Here is a 20,549-nt window from a genome sequence, read left to right as displayed (position 1 = left end):
TTGGGGTAATATTTTGAAACAGACATTCTCACACATAGTTGTTGTATATATAAAATAAACCTTCTTTTAAATACAACTATCCTGAACTAATAGTGCAGTACGAGAAATCAACAAGGGAAACAAAACACAGGAAAGAGTACTTTAACAGTGATGAAACCAGAAACTTCAAAATGTGAGGATGAATAGCAAATAGCAGAGAGAGCAATATAGAGCAGGATTAAAGGAAGAAATAAAGAATTTATTATAACATTGAGTCAGAAGTTCATAGTTCTTTCATAATATGAACACTGAGTACAACAATTTCTAATTTAATAATAAGTTATTTTCCTGAATTCTAATTATTTATATCATTTCAAACCATAATTAAACATAATGATTCCTGAGAATCATTATGAGAGGAACATCACATACCAACTTTACTTTTAAAATAAGAAATGGATATTATAAATAAAATATTTGCCAAATAAATCACATACTATCTAAAATGGTAATGCATTTTTGTTAAGTAGATTTTATCTTAAAAATACAAATTTGATTTAACTCTAAGCAACCAATTAATATATTCATTATATTGAAGAAAAGGATCATATGACTGTCTTAATAAATACATCAGAATTTCTTTCAAAATCCAATACCTGTTCAAAGAACATCTCTTAACAAGAGGATAATAGGAAGAAATTTTTAAAACTAATATTCATAACACAACATAGACTAACACACCTTATTAAATATTTCATGAAATATTTTTGGTGATCAGAGCCTATCAAGTAATCCAAACAATACATAAATAAAATAATAAAATCTCTAAATTATGAGAAAGATGTGAATAAAAGTTTTGTTATTTTCTTATAAAATATTTTTACATAGAAAACAAAAAAGGAGAAATATTATAATTAGTAAGAGAGTTAATCAGGATTCCTTTGTAGTACAATGCATTAGTATTCTTCTATAGCAGCAAAAAATAAGCAGATTTTAAAATTTTTAAATCACATTATGTTAATATTCACCAGATATTTAAAGATTGTCTTAGTCTGCATTATAACAACCTGAACAGACGTTAGGCAGCTTATAAATAGGAGAAATCTACTACTCACCGTTCCAGACCTGGAAGTCTAAGACCAAGGTGCTTGACATGTCTGGGGAGGTCCTGCTTCCTCACAGATGTTGCTTTCCAGCTAAGTTTCTGTACTCTGTGGAAAGAGCAAGAAACCTCTTTCAGACTTCTTTTACAGTAATACTAATTTTATTTCAAGTCTCTGCCCTCATGATGTAATTATCTCCCAAAGACCCCCACCTTTTAACACCATCACTTTGAGATTTAGGATTGCTACATATGAATCTTGGCAATATGCAAACATTCAGATCATAGCAATAATATTAAGGATTTAATGATATTTTATATAAGGATGATATATCTTCCCAAATTGATTCTTAGTCTCAATGTAATTATAATCACAATCTGGACATTGAAATGAAAAACTCAATCCAATTAATATGAAAGAGAAAAAAAATAATTAAGATGTTCTTGGAGAAGAACAAGTGGGGCATCTTGCCATTTTGAATATGAAGACATATTATAAAGTAATAATAATAAAATAGCTCATCATTATGAATATGGATCAAAAAGACTAATGTAATTGTTTTGGGAGCTCAGACAGACCCATACACGTATAGAAGCTCACATATGAGGCACTTGGTTCTGTGAATTAGTGGGGATTTTTGAAAAGGGTCTCCAGGGCTGTTCTTCATGTGGGAAAGATGAGATTGGCGTCCCACCTCACAGTATTCCCTCTGGCCCTATCCCTGCTTGTTTCCTCCTCTTTCTCCAGGTAGACCCTGTGATGAGAAAGACAATTCTTTAAAACTCTTAGAAAAAAATTAGAATAACTTTATGATCTCAAGTTTCAGAAACATTTTGAAAGCATATCAGAAAACGTGTGAATCATATGTTATATTAAAAATTATGTACACTAAAGTTATAAACATTTGTTCATCATAAGATAACATATTGAAAATGAAGAGAGAAACCAGAAATCTGGAGAAGATTAATGCCATGCATATATCCTCAAAAGGACTATCTGGAACATACAAAAACTTCCATAAATATGGGTAAAAGATGAGAACAGTTATTACAGTGAACAGGACACATGGATAAATAAATAATTCATGAAAATATTCTCATCAGTAATCATGGAAATGCAAATTAAAACCACAATAGGATAAAATTTTACCTTCATTGGACTGCAGTAATTAAATACACTGACTGTGGGGCATCCTAAATAAGCTGGTGGTATAAAATGCTTTGGAAAACTAATTAGCAGATCCTGCAAACAAGTGATTGTACTTCTGAGTTAAACACATAATGAAATACAATTTCACACCCTCCATATTAGCCAAAGTATAAAATAAATACTGTTAAAAAAAAGACAACACCAAGTGTTAGATGAAATGAAGGAGTAAGCGCTCTCATGAAATCCTGGGGGAGAGTAATCAAAATCCTTTTAAAAGCATTTTGGCATTGCTTACTATATATATGTAAAAGAATACTATTAATGCATCTTCTAAATGACCTTTTCATCAAAGTGAGTACAGTTTTAACTCAGCTTACCTGCCTTTTCCCCAAAGTGCCTACAGAATGCAATAACAGTAAAGAAAGGGAGTGGTGGTGGGGAGAGGTGGAGAGCAGATAAAGCAACAACCTAACTTGGTAGAAGGCAGGTTTATGGGAAACAAAAAAATGAAATTCTTCTAGTTTCATAAAATATATTATTGTTAACTGATTCAACTGGATATTTATAAGGAAAAGATAGAAAGGATTAATATAGGTGGCCTCAAAAAGATGCAAAACAACTAGAAAACTGCTTATTATTGCACATTTATACATTGGCATGCTTCCAAACCATGTCAGCAGGCCCACCTTTTATCTCAAGTAATACTCTCCTGTACTCTTGTGTCCAACTCTCATTCTTTTACCATATGTGCATGTTTTCAGTTTCCTAAATAAATAGGGTCCTGAAAGAAATAAGTATGTGTGAGAAAAACCATCTGATGGGCATAACGATAATATCAACTTAAATTTAAGTAAGCCATACAATGATGATAGCCATACATTTCTCATAAGAAGTATGTTTTTGTTCAAAAAAGAAGCAAGCTCCTTTTCAGTTGCCTTTCATTTTAGCCACACATATAAACACACAAAATTTATCTGATTTTAATACTTTTTCATTAAGTTCCCAAGTTTGATTGTCTTCTACATACTATAATGCACATATTTAACAGATTTTGTCTAGATACTAAGGTGTCATAAGCAAAATAGGAATAAGCATAGGGAAAATAGATGATCTATAGAAAACAGCAAAAACATTAATTATATATTGGTATGGCACTGTGTTTTGGTCTTACCATTGTATATAGATTTTTATCAAACATTATTTTGCTGCAGGCATTAGTTTTAAATTTCACCTCTGTGGTTACCTGCTGTTACTTAGCCACCAGTGCTAAGTTTCCTTATTTCTGTAATGGGAATAGTAATAGGTCCAGCTTTCTAAAGTCACTGTGAGAATATCACATAATTTGGCAGGTAAATAGTGTCTAATGTGCTCTCTATTATTTTAAAAAGAGATAGCTATATGATAATCAGTAGTTTTATGTGGATTCACATTAACCAGAATACAGGACTATCTTAGCATGATAACTAGTTTTGGAACTGAGTTTTAAATGGATTGTGCTGATGTTGGTAGAAGGGTCAGAACGATTAAGAGAAAGAGTTGGCATTGATCACTCTTCTCTGTAGTCATAAGTGCTCTATTAGTTCTTAAGAAATTAATTCATCCTGCTTTATTTAATATAATGGCTGTGCAGGTCTATCACCTCCGCCACACTGTGAATTTCCTATGGTAGGATCTATTTTCATTATCTTTCGACATCCCACAACACCCATTAATAATTATTTACATAGTGAACAGTTATATATTAAAAGAATAAATATTTTTCCATTTTTAAAGCACACTTTCAAAATGTCTTTCAGAAATTTGGTAGAACTCTATAAAAATGAAGATGACATGGAAATTTCAAAGAGGATTAAGACTCACTGGACTTCTTTGGGCCTAGAAGATGTACAGTTGGCAAATTATTCTGTGCTGCTGAACCTGCCAGGTCCATCTCCCAGCACTGTGACTGTGAGCAGCAGTGGCCAATGCTTTCATCCTGATGGCCAGCCTTGTAGTGAAGAAGCCAGAAAAGATAGCAGCCAAGATCCGCTATACTCCTATGCAGCCTATTCTGCCAAAGGAACTCTCGAGGTAATATGACCATTTGTCTCTGTCATTTACAGTGAAATGGAATTAGAAAACAACAGCTTTCATCTAAATTGAACTAACTGGCAAGATGCAACATTCAAAAGGAACCAGTAAATGTTCTCAGTGTGGAGGTGCCAGGAAAGGGAAAGAAGATAGGGATTGTCTCAGCCTTTTCCTATCATATTTTGAAAGTGAAAACGTGTTCCAAGGATTTAATTCAAAGGTGTTGAATGCGTGGCCGATCATTCACGTTTTGCTCAGTCCATAGAGTGCAAAGTCTATTTTGTTTATGGTTTTCAAGAGGCAAATTTTAATGCATTGATATGGAGAGAAAGAATAGTAATAGAGAGGACTGTGTTTTGAGGCTGTGTGTGCACACAAGAAATGAAGTGGAAAATTGATGTGATTACTCACACATTTAAGTTGTGAAATACAGAGCATCTGCTTGCATGATGGAAAACACATGTGATAGGGAACCAGGTGTGGATAGTTTCTTTACCTTTTCTTGGTTAGCTGGATTTTGGCATGATGGGTTCGTTGGGTATGGTGGTTAAGTAAAAGACTTTTAGAGCTGCAGGCATTAGTTTTAAATTTCACCTCTGTGGTTACCCACTGTTACTTAGCCACCAGTGCTAAGTTTTCTTATTTCTGTAATGGGAATAGTAACAGGTACAGCTTTCTAAAGTCACTTTGAGAATTAAATTAACTAATATATGCGAGGTTGATGCAATGCTGTATACTTGATTACTTGTTTCTTTCATATAGGCAAGTTTGGTGTCCCAATGTAAAAGTGAAATTTTAACATTTTAATTTTTTAAACAAAACTATGGATGGTCTCATTTAATACAAATGAAATAATGTCATTTGTAATTAGTGTTTATGGTATAAAGTTTTGAGAATCTTATTGTTAACTATGACTAACATGGGATATTTAAGTTGTTTAATTTTACTCTACAGAAATACTCAAAATAATGTAAAAATGAATGCTGTTTTCTTTTTTGGGGGGGGTGCTCCCCCCAAATCAGGGGCACTTGACCACTAACCCACATCCCCAGGTCTATTTTGTATTTTATTTAGAGACAGGGTCTTATTGAGTTGCTTAGTGCCTCACTTTTGCTGAGGCTGGTTTGAACTTGAGATTCTCCTGCCTCACCTCCTGAGCCGCTGGAATTACAGGTATGCACAACCATTCCAGGCCTGAATTCTAGTTTCTAATACATCTTTTTCCTTTTTGGGGGCCCAGGGCATGGGATACAGGTGCTTCAGCATATTTCTTTGCTACATTGTGTCACACTCTTGGCAGAATTGCACATAACCCATACAATCTTGAAATGTTTTACCATTAATTAGAATTTAATTTAATGATAAATATCCACAGTATTTCTGGTAAAGGACTCATGTAATTTGGATTAATGTACACTCTTTCTGGTGTAATAATGGAAGCTAAATACACCTGTAATGAAGATAGAAGAAGGCAGCCAGCTAGCTACTTTTCTTTGGTCAAAATCTTTGGACTTAAGCCAGATTTTAAAAATAACCTGTTTTAGTCAGCTTTTTCACCACTATGCCCAAGGACCTGACAAGAACAACGTAGAGAATGAAAAGTTTATTTGGGGCTCATGATTTCAGAGGTCTCAGTCCATAGATAGCTGACGCCATTGCTCTGAGCCTGAGGTGAGGCAGAACATCAAGACAGAAGGGCATGAAGGAAAACTGCTCACAACATGAAAATCAGGAATCAGAGAGACTGCTTTGCTCATCAGAGTCAAAATATATACTGTAAAAGGCACACCCTCCAGTGACCCACCTCTTCCAGCCACACCCTACCTGCCAACAATGAGCAAGTTAATACATTTAAGCAGATTAATGCATTGACTAAGTTAAGGCTCTCATAATCCAATTATTTCACCTCTAAACTTTTTTGCATTGTGTCACACATGAAGCTTTTGGAGGACACCTCATTTCTAAACCATAGTATAACCCCAGGCATTTACTCTACATTCCTAGAGTAAATAAGGCCCACATACTTCCAGCCTTCTCTTTATTCCAAATGTCTCAAGTCCAACAACATATTTTTTCTCCCAAACAAAAGAATGTCTGAAACAGAACAATCACAGAGACACCAGTAGTTTCAGGAAATCCTTGGTATCACCCCCTTTTTACTTGCCTTTCATTTTTATCTGATAAATACTGATCATTCTTTGAGGAGATAAAATGAAAAAAACAGGAAACTACAGCTAACATCCCTGTTTCCTTAGCATGTAATAATCTTCTGGCCCATTAGATATAAAATAAGATTGAATAAATTTCATAGAAAAGAGTCCATCACTCTGACAGTTTTCTAAATATTTACGTTAGTTATAAATGTTCTATTTTTTCCCTTTGTTTCATAAAAAAAAGGAAAGCCTAGAGCTACTGCTTATTCATGGAAATATACAAATGTTTTTGAAGAAATAAACCCTTTTTTGGCATCTGTTGAACCATTTACAAATGTATTAAAACTACCCTTTTGAATGAGGAAGAGGTAAAAGAGAATTTTTATAAGGCAGCTCCTAAAAGGCAGAGTTAAAGTTAAGTGTAGATGTAGAAATACACTCCATATATGAAATATTAGGACTAAACAAAATGGAAATTAAAACTCAAAACTAATTATAATGCAGTGATGTATAAAACAAATACCTTGTACTCAAAAAATAATTTGAGAAATCATGCAAATTAGGTGAAGATAGTGACATTAACTATCTTAATTAGCACTTTAATAATGCAAATCTATCACACTAAGTACATATTAATTTAAGTATCTATATCAAAAAGCATGTACATTATTAATACTGATTCTTAAAACTCAAACTATATTAGTGTGACTTTCAAAAACAAAGTGATTTCTAGGTGACTATTATAAATGCATAGCGATCACTGGCAGCACATACCTCCTTTTTGATTGTGAGAACATTTCAACTGCACGATTTTCTCAGGCTGAGCCTTTACCAAGTTCTTAAACTGTGCTATTTTGTCTGCCAGCAAATCTTACCACAACTTTTGCTTTTGACAAGGTTGTTTGTAGAAGAGAAGTGCCCCTTTACTTTGAAGACATGTCATGTCCATTCATCATATGACCATTTTGTATAAGCTTCCAATTTGTGCTTTCTGGTAACAGCATTTGTGATATCTGAGATCTACTTCAAAAAACCTACTTAGTGCCAGTGTGATGGATGGTGTACTTTGCAACTTCTTTGTAATTCATAGAGCACTAGAAAGGTGACATTGTTTACCCCATCATAATGACAGGTGGGTCAGAAAGAGAGTCCTAAGGAGAGTTGTCCTGTCAGACGCAAAATACATATTAAAATGGGTACATAAATAATTTAGATGAGTGAGGTTAGACTCAGGGAATTAAAGTGATTTATATTTTTATTAAAAGGCAAATAAATATCAACTATAGGATCATCTAAGGTTATAGGCATTGGTAGCGATTTCTGTCAATATCTTTCAATTTTATAAATAGTACATATGACTTTTATGTAACTCCTGCACAATTTGTTCTTTTGTCCTTTTCGAAACCAAGGCAGAGGCAGAAAAAACAAAGTATATTTAACATACCTTTGTTAGATGGGTGAGATTGGTTGGTTAAATGGGTTCTGCTGTGTTCTACGTTTTGAGCAAGGAATTTCTTACTCCTGTACTTTTTATGGATGTTACATGTTTTCCTTCTTTAAAACTTTTTTTGATTGATAGGTTGATTGATCATGATGATGATGATGATGATGATTTTGCCTGAAACACAAAACCAAATACTTCAATTATTTTTGCCAACTCCTTCAGGAGACTTCCTTATCAGCTGTACAAATGTCATTTGTCATTTCAGTTCTCTAAAACTTAGTGTCCTCATCTGTAGAAGGGGAATGATAATAGTCACTTAGATGGTTGTCATGGGGAAGAAATAATAAAAACATGTTAAGTGCCTGGCACTTACAAAGCACTCAATAAATGTTAGCTATTGTTATTGCCTGGCAGAAAGTAGAAACATTTAAATGGAAGAAATTAAGAAAAGATCAGAACTAAATATCAAGATTTGGAAGTACAGACTTCTGTCATATTCATCATGTATCTTAATTTTCCTATCTTCTTTTTTATGTGAAAAATATTAATTGTTAGGGAATAAAATGCTTTGACAAGTATAAATAAATAATAGACTATACATAATACCCTAATCATATTTTCTAATTAAACTGAAGGCTTAAACAAAATAGGAATGAAATATTTTTTTCTTGAATGTGGAATGATAAATCATGTCAATTTGGGCCTGAAGAGTATTGCTTGTCTTAATGTTTAAAATATCAAGACATTGTAGTCTGACATATGACATCTGTGTGAACACTATATCATATGTTTTGTCAGAAAGTTTTAGAGAAAAGTATCACCACTACAAGGATTCCCCAAATAACTTACAATCAGATGCCTATTTTCTCATGTTGAGGAAAATTTTGTCTTTTTAATTTTTTGATATTTTCAAACCAAACCACACTTATAAGTGTGTATAGCAAAAAGAAGAGCTCTGTACATTTGGCTCTGAAAGATTCTTGTTACAGATAAAAAAAAAATATTAGAAAGCTAGGGGAGTAGAACAGAATTGATTTATTTGTATTTGGGGCTTTGAAGAGGAAGGTACAATCTCACTGACAGAAATATGAGCTTGGAACAGTTTTTCAGTGTTGAAAATAATTTAGTATTGTATTTGTCTCTATTCTCTAGTGCTATCCACCCTTTGACAGTGATACACAAATGTGAAATAAATGACTGTGAACATATATGCTACTAATTTTTTAGAACTGTGCCTACGTTCCTGGACTCAATATGACCTTCTGTTTGTGGTCTCATCAGTTCTGTTCACAAACCAGTTGAGTTAAGAAGAATAATTCCATATTGCTACCTTCTTATTTGATTAGTTTCAATGTATTTAAAGTAGATTTCCCCCTATATTTAAAATTTAATCAGAAGCATTTATGGAGGAGAAGGAGGAAAAAGAGGAGGAGAAAGAGGAGGAGAAGGAGGAAGAGGAGGAGGAAGAGGGGGAGGAAAAACAGGAGAAGGAGGAAGAGGAAGAAGAGGAGGAAAAATATAACAAAACATATTTTCCATAGTTAAATCTTAAATCTTGTGAAGAGAAGTTACATTTTCTATGTGGGAAAAATAGCCTATTTTATGAAATGAAAATCTTAAAACAGAGTAGTTGAATTTAAATAAGTGGGTAAAGTGTAATAGATAATTCTCTATTAGAATAAATGTGGCATTTTCAGTGAGAAAACATTTGAATATAGACTTTTATTTAAACCAGTTATTTCTAAAGATTCTGAACCACCATAATCACTATTTGGCAGAAAATTCTGATGCTTTCAAAGTGTCTGATTTGATTTAAAGCATAGCACAGAGTTAAGTAATATCGTAGTTTTCGTAGCAAAACATTGATTTTTCTTTTAGCAAATTTAATTTATATCCTAATATCTGTAAAATGTAAATACTTAAATAAAATAGTTTATGAATAAGATTTACTTCATTTTAGTAAGTTCCACAAATTCAGTCTTTTCAGAACTGTAGGGTTATGTGGAAAAGATGGTCCCTACACTATTTCCAAAACACTAATTCAATTTATTTTAGAATAAAAAATTTGTCATATTAGTTTCATGACCTTTGATTTTCTTGAATACGTTTTCAACTCCTCCAACACCCTTAATAAGTTGAGTATCATTTATTAAATAAAACACCCTATGATTATTAATTTATTATTCTTTATATTTTAGTTTGGTGCTGGAATATTAACTAATATGGAATGTAGCCAGCTGGGTTTCATGTGCAACATTTAGGAAATATATATTAAGTGACTTGTATGCCAATCACAGAGGACACAGTGATAAATAAGAAAGTTTTTGGCTTTACCACACTCAACTAGCAAAATCTCCTAGGAGAAAAGGATTAAGAAAGCAATTATAAAATTTCATGAATTTAGCTGAGCGTTGTAGCACACACCTGTAATCCCAGAGGTTTGGGAGACTGAAGCAGGAGGACCTTGAGCGAGTTCAAAGCCAGTCTCAAGCAAAAGTGAGGTGCTAAGCAAGTCAGTGAGACCCTGTCTCTGAATAAAATACAAAACAGGGCTGGGAATGTGGCTCAGTGATTGAGTGTCCTTGAGTTCAATAAGGAATACCAAAGACAAAACAAAAAAATGTTGCAAGGATTTATGTTGCTATGAATTCTAGCAAGTTATTTAAATACACTAAGCTTCAGTTTTTCCATATATAAAGTGGTTGAAAATATCTATCAAATAAAAATATTCTGAAGTTAGACTGAAAACAATTGAAAAAAATCTTAGTAAAATGTCTAGCACATGGACACCAATGGTTAAGTATTGATTTTTCCCCCATTTTAACATGTCAGACTATTTGTATATGGTTTAGCCCTTTTTATGACACACACACAGAGATACACATGCACATATACACACACCTTTGATTCCCAATAGCTGCCATTGCCTGTGAAACTCCTCTTGCTCTTATCTTCCTCTTATAATCACACACCCTTTGCTCTCATCTGCCTTTTGAGAAATTTCTCATTTTATCAAAGCTGAGGCTTTCACTTCTATCTCAGATGCAAATCGTTGTGGGGCAGGTCACTCAAAAAACACACCAAGTCCCAGTTTTGTCCAAATTGAAGAGTCTTTATTCCAACCAGCCGGGACTGCTTCCTACAGGACCAAGTTGTCTCTGTAGAAAACAGCCTTGAGCTTCATCATTTCAGGGTATTTAAAGTAGCTGCAAGCAAGCAGGGGTATAGAAGCTGAATCGAGCAGTTAGTGAAACAATGTAATGGGTACATTCATATTTCCCATGGGATTTTCCAGGTTGGCATAGCAGCAAGCAAGCAGAAGGAAAGTGATCAAAATAACCCTAGTTGAGTATAAGTTAGAGAATGGTTACTAACGTCTAGACAATCATTCTCTGACAGGCCACATTGCCCAAGAAAAATGGGAACCAAAGAGAACAATTTTACATTGTATAAGAATTGGTATTTTGTGTTGCCAAGTATGCTATGCTAGACAATTAGTAATGGGTACAGAGGCAGAGCTTTCCCATGGGAGAAGCATTTCTTATATGACAGGGAGTCTCAGGGTAAAATGTAGTCTGTTTGGTCATTGCCCATATAGCCTGACCCATAACACTACCTGATTTTTGTTTTCAGCCACCTAGCAAAACTTAAATTGTACATGTCCTACCACTTTAGAAGACTATGGAGAAGTATCCCAGTGGTATACTACAGCTAGTCAAGCTAACTCTGTCTTGCTGCTTGAGAGTTGATATTGTGCATATTTCTGAATTCTGCTCTTTCCTGCCCCCAATTCCTCATGAACTGATGTCCTATTGGCATCTTGAAATCTACTTTATTGAGAATCTTTAAACCACAGCAACTTTCCACTGTTATATATAATGATTTCTTTTTTTGATCTCAGAGAACCATTTTATTAGCATACAGCTTCCTAACACTCAGCAAGAGCTAATGGGCTAGATTGTCAATATAGTATGGTCACGATATTGGGATGGGTGGACAGAGCCAAAAACAATGCCACTGGGTTGAAAGTGAGAGTGCACTCAGACTCCACTTGCAATCAGTCCTCTACCTTTGCCATCTAGGGTCAAAGATGTCACTCAAAAGTCAATCATACAATTCAAAGGAGAGGATAATTCCTTTAGATTTAAAGTTCTGATGTGAGTAGATAAAATTGACTATTATAATAGAGCTAGTGGAAGGTGAAAATGTAAGTTCATTTTGAGAATTCCCTCAATTTTTCTGTGAGATGCAAACTTTCTTGGGATACTTCTGGATCCTGGACTTTTTGACAAAACAGTATCTATTGATCTTTTTATGCTGCTCTTCAAACAACTGGGACCGACCCTCCAACTCTATTTGGACTTTCAGTGCAGACATTGACATTAACTCATTTCCCACCATATCTTCAGTTATGTCTTTGTTAATGGCTTGCTCCCTACATCACCCTGGAGTTTAGATTGAGTTTTTTACAACTTCATTCTCGGATGCTTATCTCTGAAGCAATCATGCAGTTATTTTGTGTTTTGTAGGAGTCTTAGTCTTAGTTTGCCAGAAAAAGTGCAGCAAATAGGTCTGAGCATAGGGAAAATGACAAAGTTGCAGAAACTCTTATGAACAATTATTATTGATATTCATGGAAATATAAATGGTTTAGGACTTCTTTTGCACTAATTTATTTTATTTGTTGTTTTTTTTTTTAAGAAAGAAGACTCTAGATATAGTTTCTCTGTACTTCCAACATTACTAGGATTTGTCAAACAAATGGAATAAAATCTTTTTGGTCTATAAACATTCTTAAATCTCCTTTTTGGTTAAAAGCTGACAAAAAACCAATATACCATCACCACTCTCAGCTTTATGTCAGCTCAGATTTACCATCTAACATTTATTCTTTTCTTCATTGATACATTTTCTAAAATTCTATCCTTATCTAATCCCCATACTTAAAAGAAAATCAATAACTTCCTACTTCAAAATCCAATAGTCATGGTTTACTCTTTAACATGTCTGATGTCTTAGTTTCATTTGATAAGAGTTCTTTACTCTCTCAAAAACTTACAGCTGCCTAAAAATACCTTTCCCAGGCCAATTCATGGTTTTTCTTCAGTTGGATATGATCTAGGCAATATCTGACATCCTTAGTAAAGAATTCCTCATTACCCATACATTATTGTTTTTAAGGTATATCATAATTGAAAGTTTTCTCAACTGTTAATGTCTTTGTTTACTTTTTTGTCAATCTTGCAGAATATAAGCAGTGTGAAAGGTACCTTTTGTAACACATTTCCCACCATATCTTCAGAAACTAAAATGTAGTCTGATATCCGTTATTAAAAAATGACATAATTCTCTTTAATACTCTCCTCCTTGGAATCCATAATTCAGTTTCTTCCTGTTTTTGATTTGTTTTCCTACATCTCTACCTGTTTTCCATAATTCCTTTAATATATATATATATATATATATATATATATATATATATTATTTTTAAAAATGAGACTCTGATCAATGGAAATGGCCAAAAGGGAAGATATTCCAGTTGATTGTGTTATTTTTAAAATGTTGGCCAAATAATATAAATGATAACCAGTCTCTAAGGAATGCTTCATCAAATTCTGGAGAATTCTGGAACTCTTTATCAAAATCAGGAAGAAAAATATTTTCTTCCTTTATATTTTCTTAATCCGGCATGCAATCTTATTCTAAACTTGTACTATTTTTTCCTACTAACTTTGGAGACTCTATACTTAGAATATAAAAGTGAAATTTCATTTCAATTAGGTTAAATTTCTGTATTACAAATATTTTAGGCTACTTTCCAGCTTTTAGATATATATGTCAGGTTATAAAATTAAAGACATTTTTAAAATTTATTAAACAATCTATCCTAAAGCAACTGGAAACTATAGTTTACCTTTGTTATTTCTGCTATTAAAATGTGGTCATTGTTTCATTAAACATTATATTTAGTATATCCATATTATAATTTTTTTCAGTTATTATATATATCACAGGAAAGAAAAGTTGACAAAATTGAGAAGCCATCTCTTTATCTGAAGCCACCTTATTATCCTTTCCAAAAATGATAGACAAATAATTTAGTCTCAAATGCTGAGTTCAGTTGAGATATACAAATCTAATCCTCTATTTAGTGTCTCTGATTGGTTGCAAATCCATGTTAACTTCTTAGTACTTGTGCTACATTAGTAATTAAATATTTTAAACATTTCTGCAGTTTATGTCACCCCGAATTGCTTTGGGAAACTATTTTGAAAAAGAATTTGAAAATGAGATGGTTGATTAGTGAAAGGAAGGAAACCACATTGGTCTTCATGCTTGGTGCATTGAGGTCCTTATGATAATGTTCATGATGGAAAACCCTTGAGGGAACTTGACAACCAGAAGTACTGATAAAACTCTAACAAGCTCTGAACTTTTAACTCTTTATAAATATTGACATATTAATGCTTTTTAGAAAGAAAAGTGTTAAACATGGATAATCATTTTGATTTTCCAAGTTTTTGTTTAACATAAACACTTTAATCTGAAAAGAATTCAAAAGGTAGATTATATTAGGTAATAATAAATCCTAAAGTAAAAATTTGTTTTTAGATAAAGAGTACTTGTGCTAATATTGTATTCTGTCATCAGTATGCTTGGGTTTATCGTTTCTGAATTTGAGTTGAAAATTGCTATTTTACTCAAAGCAAGCTTTTCTAACATTCTGTACATTCTGAATCTCTCTTAGATAATAACTATGAGGGCTCAGAGTGATTGATTTGGTTGAAAATGTCAAGTCTGAATAATTTCAAAGCATTAATAATTTCATAAGCATGAATAAATTTTGCTACCTCAAGGTGGGGGAGAAAGAGCATTGAAGTGTTCTCTACTGTGGATTCCAAGTCATTCATGATGCGATTGCCCTAGGGACAATTCTCTGACTTAGTTACTTTCAATAATTGTTTCATTTGTTTTGTTTAGCTGACAATAGGAAACACAACTCTGCCTTTCTTTTACTTACTTGTAAGTTGCTTCTGCTTAGGGTTGTCTTGCCATTCATGTGTAGATAGGAATGCAACTTTGCAAACTCCTGTGTCCCTGAAGCAAACAGCTAGTCCATTTGGTAATGTCATTAAAATTTTTGCTGCTGATATTATGAGAAAGCAAGGAAAAAATTATAACTTTCCTAAGAGTTTAAAATTTTCAGTTTCTATTTGGAAACATTATAAAGGTTTTTGTTTTGTTTTGTTTCACTTTTGCCTAAACTCTCATTATCTCAAGAGACACAGAGCATGAAAAGCTTTGGGTGTTGAATTCTTGAGCTGGCAACCCTTCAGAATTCTTGAGCTGGCAACTCTTCAAGCAGTTCTACTTCGCTTTGGTCATTTTATGTATTAGATATTAGATTTCCTTTGGAGACACTATGTCTCTGATTTAGAATCGTTTAAAGCCCCCTAATCACTTAGCAAATATTCATTTATTATTGACTTCACACTGTTGTAGAATTTTGGATGAGTCTGTCCAGTTACAATGATCCCACCCTAGTGGAATGTAAACATTGTAGAGACAGATAATCATCATAACAAAGAAGCAAATTATATTAATATATTGTATGTACATTTAGTTATAGTTAAAAGTTGAAACATAATTTAGCAAATAAGAGCAGAGTGAAGGGGACAGAAAATATTTTCATGGGTGGCGTGGCTGTAGTCTTGAGTAGGATGTTCATAGTTGGCAAAACTGGACCTCTGAAATTGGAGGGAAGGTGCATATATAGCAGAGGGATGAGTCAAATGGATCTGGCGAAAAGTGGTGTATTTCTAACCAGTGGTAACAGCTGAAGTCCATATTCCAGCGGACAGTGTGCCTAGCACAACCAGCTTCTGGGGTTGAACTGGGGGTCAGTGAGAAGAAACAGGCAGGATTGGACCCAGTGCAAAATTAACATTCAGGATCTCTTGTTCAAAAATTCTTAAGAATGTCAAGGCAATGACAGGAGAACATTAAGCCAGGCAGGGTTCCCTTGTGAGAATAGTCCCCTGTGCAACTGCATAGGCCACAAGTCCCTGAAGCCAGCACTATAGAAGAGAGGAGGTCACAGAGCAGTGTGGAGAGCATTAGAGTGTGCAGGGCATTAGAGGCCATGTAAATTATCAACTTTTCTTACTATTGACATTGGAACTCACTGAGCTAATACACTGCTGTGTATTGGTGTCATCATTGCACTAGAGAGAACTCAGAGATCCAGAAAAGTTCATTTACTAACCCAAGGTTAGATTGCTAGAATTTTTTGTAGATTCAGCCTCTTAACATCTGTGTTATCTTCAAAAGGGCCACTGCCTTTTCCATTTACCTTCCATCTTCGTACCTACCATATCTGCTTGCTTTCTGGCAAAGGTAGAATTGATGATAATGTAGGTGCATATCATATGTGGAGTCTAGACTATAGACTGTCTATCTTTGAATTTTCTAGTATTTAGTAGAGGTGTCACTGTAAATATGTTACCTTATATCTCTCTCCTTCAGTTTCCTTGTGTTTAAAATGAGGATGAGGCTCGTAACCTATCTCTTTGAACATTTATTGTGATTAAAGGAGAAAATGAATAAATAATACTTGGAATAGTGCTGAATATATAGAATGCACTCATTAAAATATTTATTTTTGGTAGTGGTGGGACTTCAATTCTGAGTCACTGAGGAAAAGATCATGTATTAGTTCATTTATTATTTATTTATTTTCATCAGCTTCCCCTAGTTAATTTTAACAAGTCTCCCCCCTTTTTAGGCTCCAAACAAAAATCTCTATATGTGATTTATAACCCTATTTTTCAGCATCAACGGCTGTGTTTGGATGTGTGTGTATGTGTATGTGTGTGTGTGTACCTATATCCATTCATTCATTCACTCACTCATTTTATTGTGTGTCTACTATGTGATAAGAACTTAGGTGCAAACAACAAAAAATGACTGTGACCAGTTTGTGAATTTAGGGATGTGTCCATGTGTATCTTTATAGGCATAATTTTAAACATATATCTATTCCATAGCAACATATGATTTTTTTTTGGTAAGTAAAAAAGTCTACCATCATTTTTTTAAATTTCTTTAAACTCTATAGCTAACTCATTTTCAACAAAGAATTTAGCAATCAGACATGAACAATGTGGAGTCACTATATATAACTTTATGATATAAGAGTAATTTTATGATAATAGCATTTTTGAGCTAGATTTAATGTTTCTTTCTCTGTAGAAGTATTGTTATTGACATTTAGAAAATAAACTTTAACAAAAAAAGCAAATTATCTAATGGAGGAATTAGCAATTCTTATTTATTTTTCATATGCGTATGTGAGCTGTTTTTAACAGTTGAGACCACTCAATTTTAAAAATTCTTATTCATTTTTCTTAGTTAATAAGGTAGACAATTTATTTCTTGGCAATATTTCCTCTAAAAGTTTATTTACCATCTGAAAAAATTTTGTTTTGTAAATTGAAATTCTAATTAAAGATCAAATGTTTCATTAGTGGGAAGTTTCATATTAGAAGATAACAGGATTATCAATGGTGCAGAAATAAATGTAAAATAGGAATGTATGCTTTTATTTCTACTATATCACATAAGTTAAGAGAATTTGACAAAAAGTATCTTTGAATTCTTATGACTTATTTATGTTTCTACAAAGGCACAAATTTAATATTCCCATTTTTCCTTTATTACTAATGATAGGTACTTTTATTTTTCATTTGAATTACTTTATCATAATATTTTCCCCTGATTTTAAGGAGACAATCTCTCAATAACAAGATCTAAAGTTTCTTCTGCAAACAAAAAACAATGTCTGAAGCTATTTTTTATCAATTTCTAAATAACATTGTTTTTACCAATATATAAGTCATACTATAGAGAATAAGAATTTTATGATATAAAAAATCTATAGTTTAGGGCTCCTGTTAAGAATTGAATTGTGCCCCACCCCCATCAAAAATACATACTTTGTATCCAAATCCCCTATATGACTGTATTTGGAGGTGGGACCTACAAGATAGTAGTTGAGGATAAAGGATGTCATAAGGGTGGTACCTTATCTGACTGGATTAGTGTCCCTATAATGAGACACCAGTGGGGTGCGGGTAAGTGCATGCTTGTAATCCCAGCCCCTCAGGAGACAGAAGCAGGAGAATCTCAAGTTCAAAGCCAGCCTCAGCAAAAGTGAAAGGCTAAGCAACTCTATGAGACCCTATCTCTAAATAAAATACAAAATAAGGCTGGGAATATGGCTCAGTGGTTGAGTGACCCTGAGTTCAATTCCTTGGTTATTTCCCCCGCCCCCCCCCCCAAAAAAAAAGACCAGAGGGCTTAGTCAAGAGCAAGAACCATTTTCTTCTCTCTTTCTCCCCCCCCATCCCTCCACCCCCATGTGGGTGTGGGTGGGGGTGAGGGGGTTGTCCAGGAAGAGAGCCCTCACCAGAAACAGAATTGGCCAGACTCTTGATCTTTGAGTTCTCAGCCTTAAGAACTATGAACTAATAAACTTCTGTTGTTTAAACTGCCCACTTTGTGGTATTTCGTAATGCAGTCTGAGCACAGGAAGACAATCTAATTCTTGGAGATCCTGGTTTGATAGTCATTGGGTGAAATAAAGAATATGTGATTTTAACAAGAATGTTTGCTATTGAGGTGGAATTGGTAGGTTTAACTCAACTGTGCTGTTGGAGATTTCTTCTTCAGTGACTGCCAAGTGTTCATTGTCCTTGGTAAAATACCCTCCTGAAAGGTGTCTAAAGAAAATCTGTTCCACTCTTGAATTAAAGTCACAGAACTTGGACAGATTATTTCATCTCTCTGAGGCTAACTTTCCTTATCTCTGAAATGGTGACAGTGTTATCTGAGAAAATGGCATATTATATGCACAATTCCAGCATATGGGAGAAACTTATTGAATGTGTTCTTGTTCCTAGGCGCAGTATGTTTCCAACAATTCCGAAGCTTGATCAATTACATTTCCTCATCATAAGATCAGAGCCCTGTTAACAAGTCATTGATAAACAATGTCTTTGTGTAAATTATTTGCTTATTTAAGCATTTCATGGCACTCTTATCAAACAAAAGATAACCCCTCTGAATTGGTTTCAGAGGAGTAAGATGAAGGAAGTCAAATTTCTATGGTTTCTATTTAACAATTTTTGAGATTTATGTCACTTAGATTAAAAACCATGGAGCCACTGATAAATGGAATGTCAATTTTTAATGTTTTGGTTTTTAGTCTTTGCTAATTGTCTGGTTGATGATTCCTTCTAATTGCGTATTTTACCATAGGCAGAAGGTAATTGTATTTTGACCTGAATTTTTAAAGTGTGCCAGTTTTCTGCTTAGCTGTTTAAATGTAGCCTATGACCCTTTGATATTATCCCAATAACTTGATTTCTTTTTTACATGGGATCAAATATTATTCCCTTTTTAATTGTTGCTATTTTCCAAGCTATTTGTTCCTAATTCAAAAGTTAATGTATAGAATTTTAATGAAAAATTAACACAAAGAATTTTTAATATTTGTTTCTGGTTGAAAAAAATTAAATAAAGAAGGGACTAAGTTCCATTTCACTCTGCATCTCTCAGAAATTCTCATTGGAAAAACTGTGGTGCACAGAAGTTAAATAGCTCAATAAATACCCAAATACTTAGGTTCTAATAGAGAACATGAGGGTATGACTCAATCCCTGGCATTTGGACATAAGTTAAAAATAGTACTAACTAGTTGACTGGATGATTTTCTGGTATGACAGAACAAGTACAATAAGTATAGGTTCTCTGTAGCAAATAGAATATGCAGAAATAAATGGGTTGTCATTTTATCATATCATTGTATATTGATTTGTGCTTCAGAAAAATTCAATGTGTATTCTTGCAGCTGTGATTTTCAGTTTGCTTGAAGGTAAATAGGAAAGATAAATTTTTTTATTGCCTGTCAAACACTGAGAACATTGAGACCTTCAGACTTTTCTAATTATTGATTTTTAGTAGTAGCCCCAAATGGGTAAGACAAAATAGATTGATATAATGAAATCTGTATTGAGAAATACTTTTATGAAAAAATGTCTCACATGCTAAAATAGTTTAATATGTTAACTCATGCTATCTATGGAAGATGAATTGAGGACTTCCTTCACGGAAATTATCATTGTGGATTCAAGCCATTGGTATTTTCTAATGCCATAAATATTTTTTGTAGTTTTGGTGGTTTTGTGAGTGTTATATCTGGTGGATACAGCAAAAAGTCACAGTGTAGACTATATCCTCTCAAAGCAGTAAGATTTTTCCTCAAACTCTACTAAATATGAAAAATATGTTCATTAACATAACCAGCTGAGTAATGGCCCTGTTTTAAGATGCTGTCACTAAATCACAAATAATTAGTATGAAGCTTAGAAATTTGAAATGAAAAATATGAATTCTCTCATTTTTGCAATGCAATCATTAATATTATGTGATCATTTATTTAATCAGGCTTTTAAAATCATAGATCAACAGTTATTTATATGGTAATAACATCAGCAAACTCAAGAATTATATTAAAGGCAATGATTTAATCACATTTTAATAGGAAGAAAATTATAATGGAAAACCATACTGACAGAAGCATTTTTAACA

At 33.3% G+C, this 20,549-nt stretch overlaps 1 protein-coding gene across 1 annotated transcript in view; it reads left to right on the top strand.

The window, feature by feature from the left end:
* The window catches only part of Naaladl2 (N-acetylated alpha-linked acidic dipeptidase like 2), a 675,105-nt gene that overhangs the window by 132,356 nt on the left and 522,200 nt on the right, over positions 1–20,549 (top strand). The window contains exon 3 of the mRNA XM_071614921.1: positions 4,028–4,301. Within this exon, the coding sequence (XP_071471022.1) occupies positions 4,028–4,301 (274 nt within the window). The remainder of the gene's footprint in view (positions 1–4,027; positions 4,302–20,549) is intronic.

The sequence above is a fragment of the Marmota flaviventris genome, chromosome 8 (assembly GCF_047511675.1).
Source record: "Marmota flaviventris isolate mMarFla1 chromosome 8, mMarFla1.hap1, whole genome shotgun sequence".
NCBI classification, from domain to species: Eukaryota; Metazoa; Chordata; class Mammalia; order Rodentia; family Sciuridae; genus Marmota; species Marmota flaviventris.
This window is presented reverse-complemented; position numbering and strand designations above follow the sequence as displayed.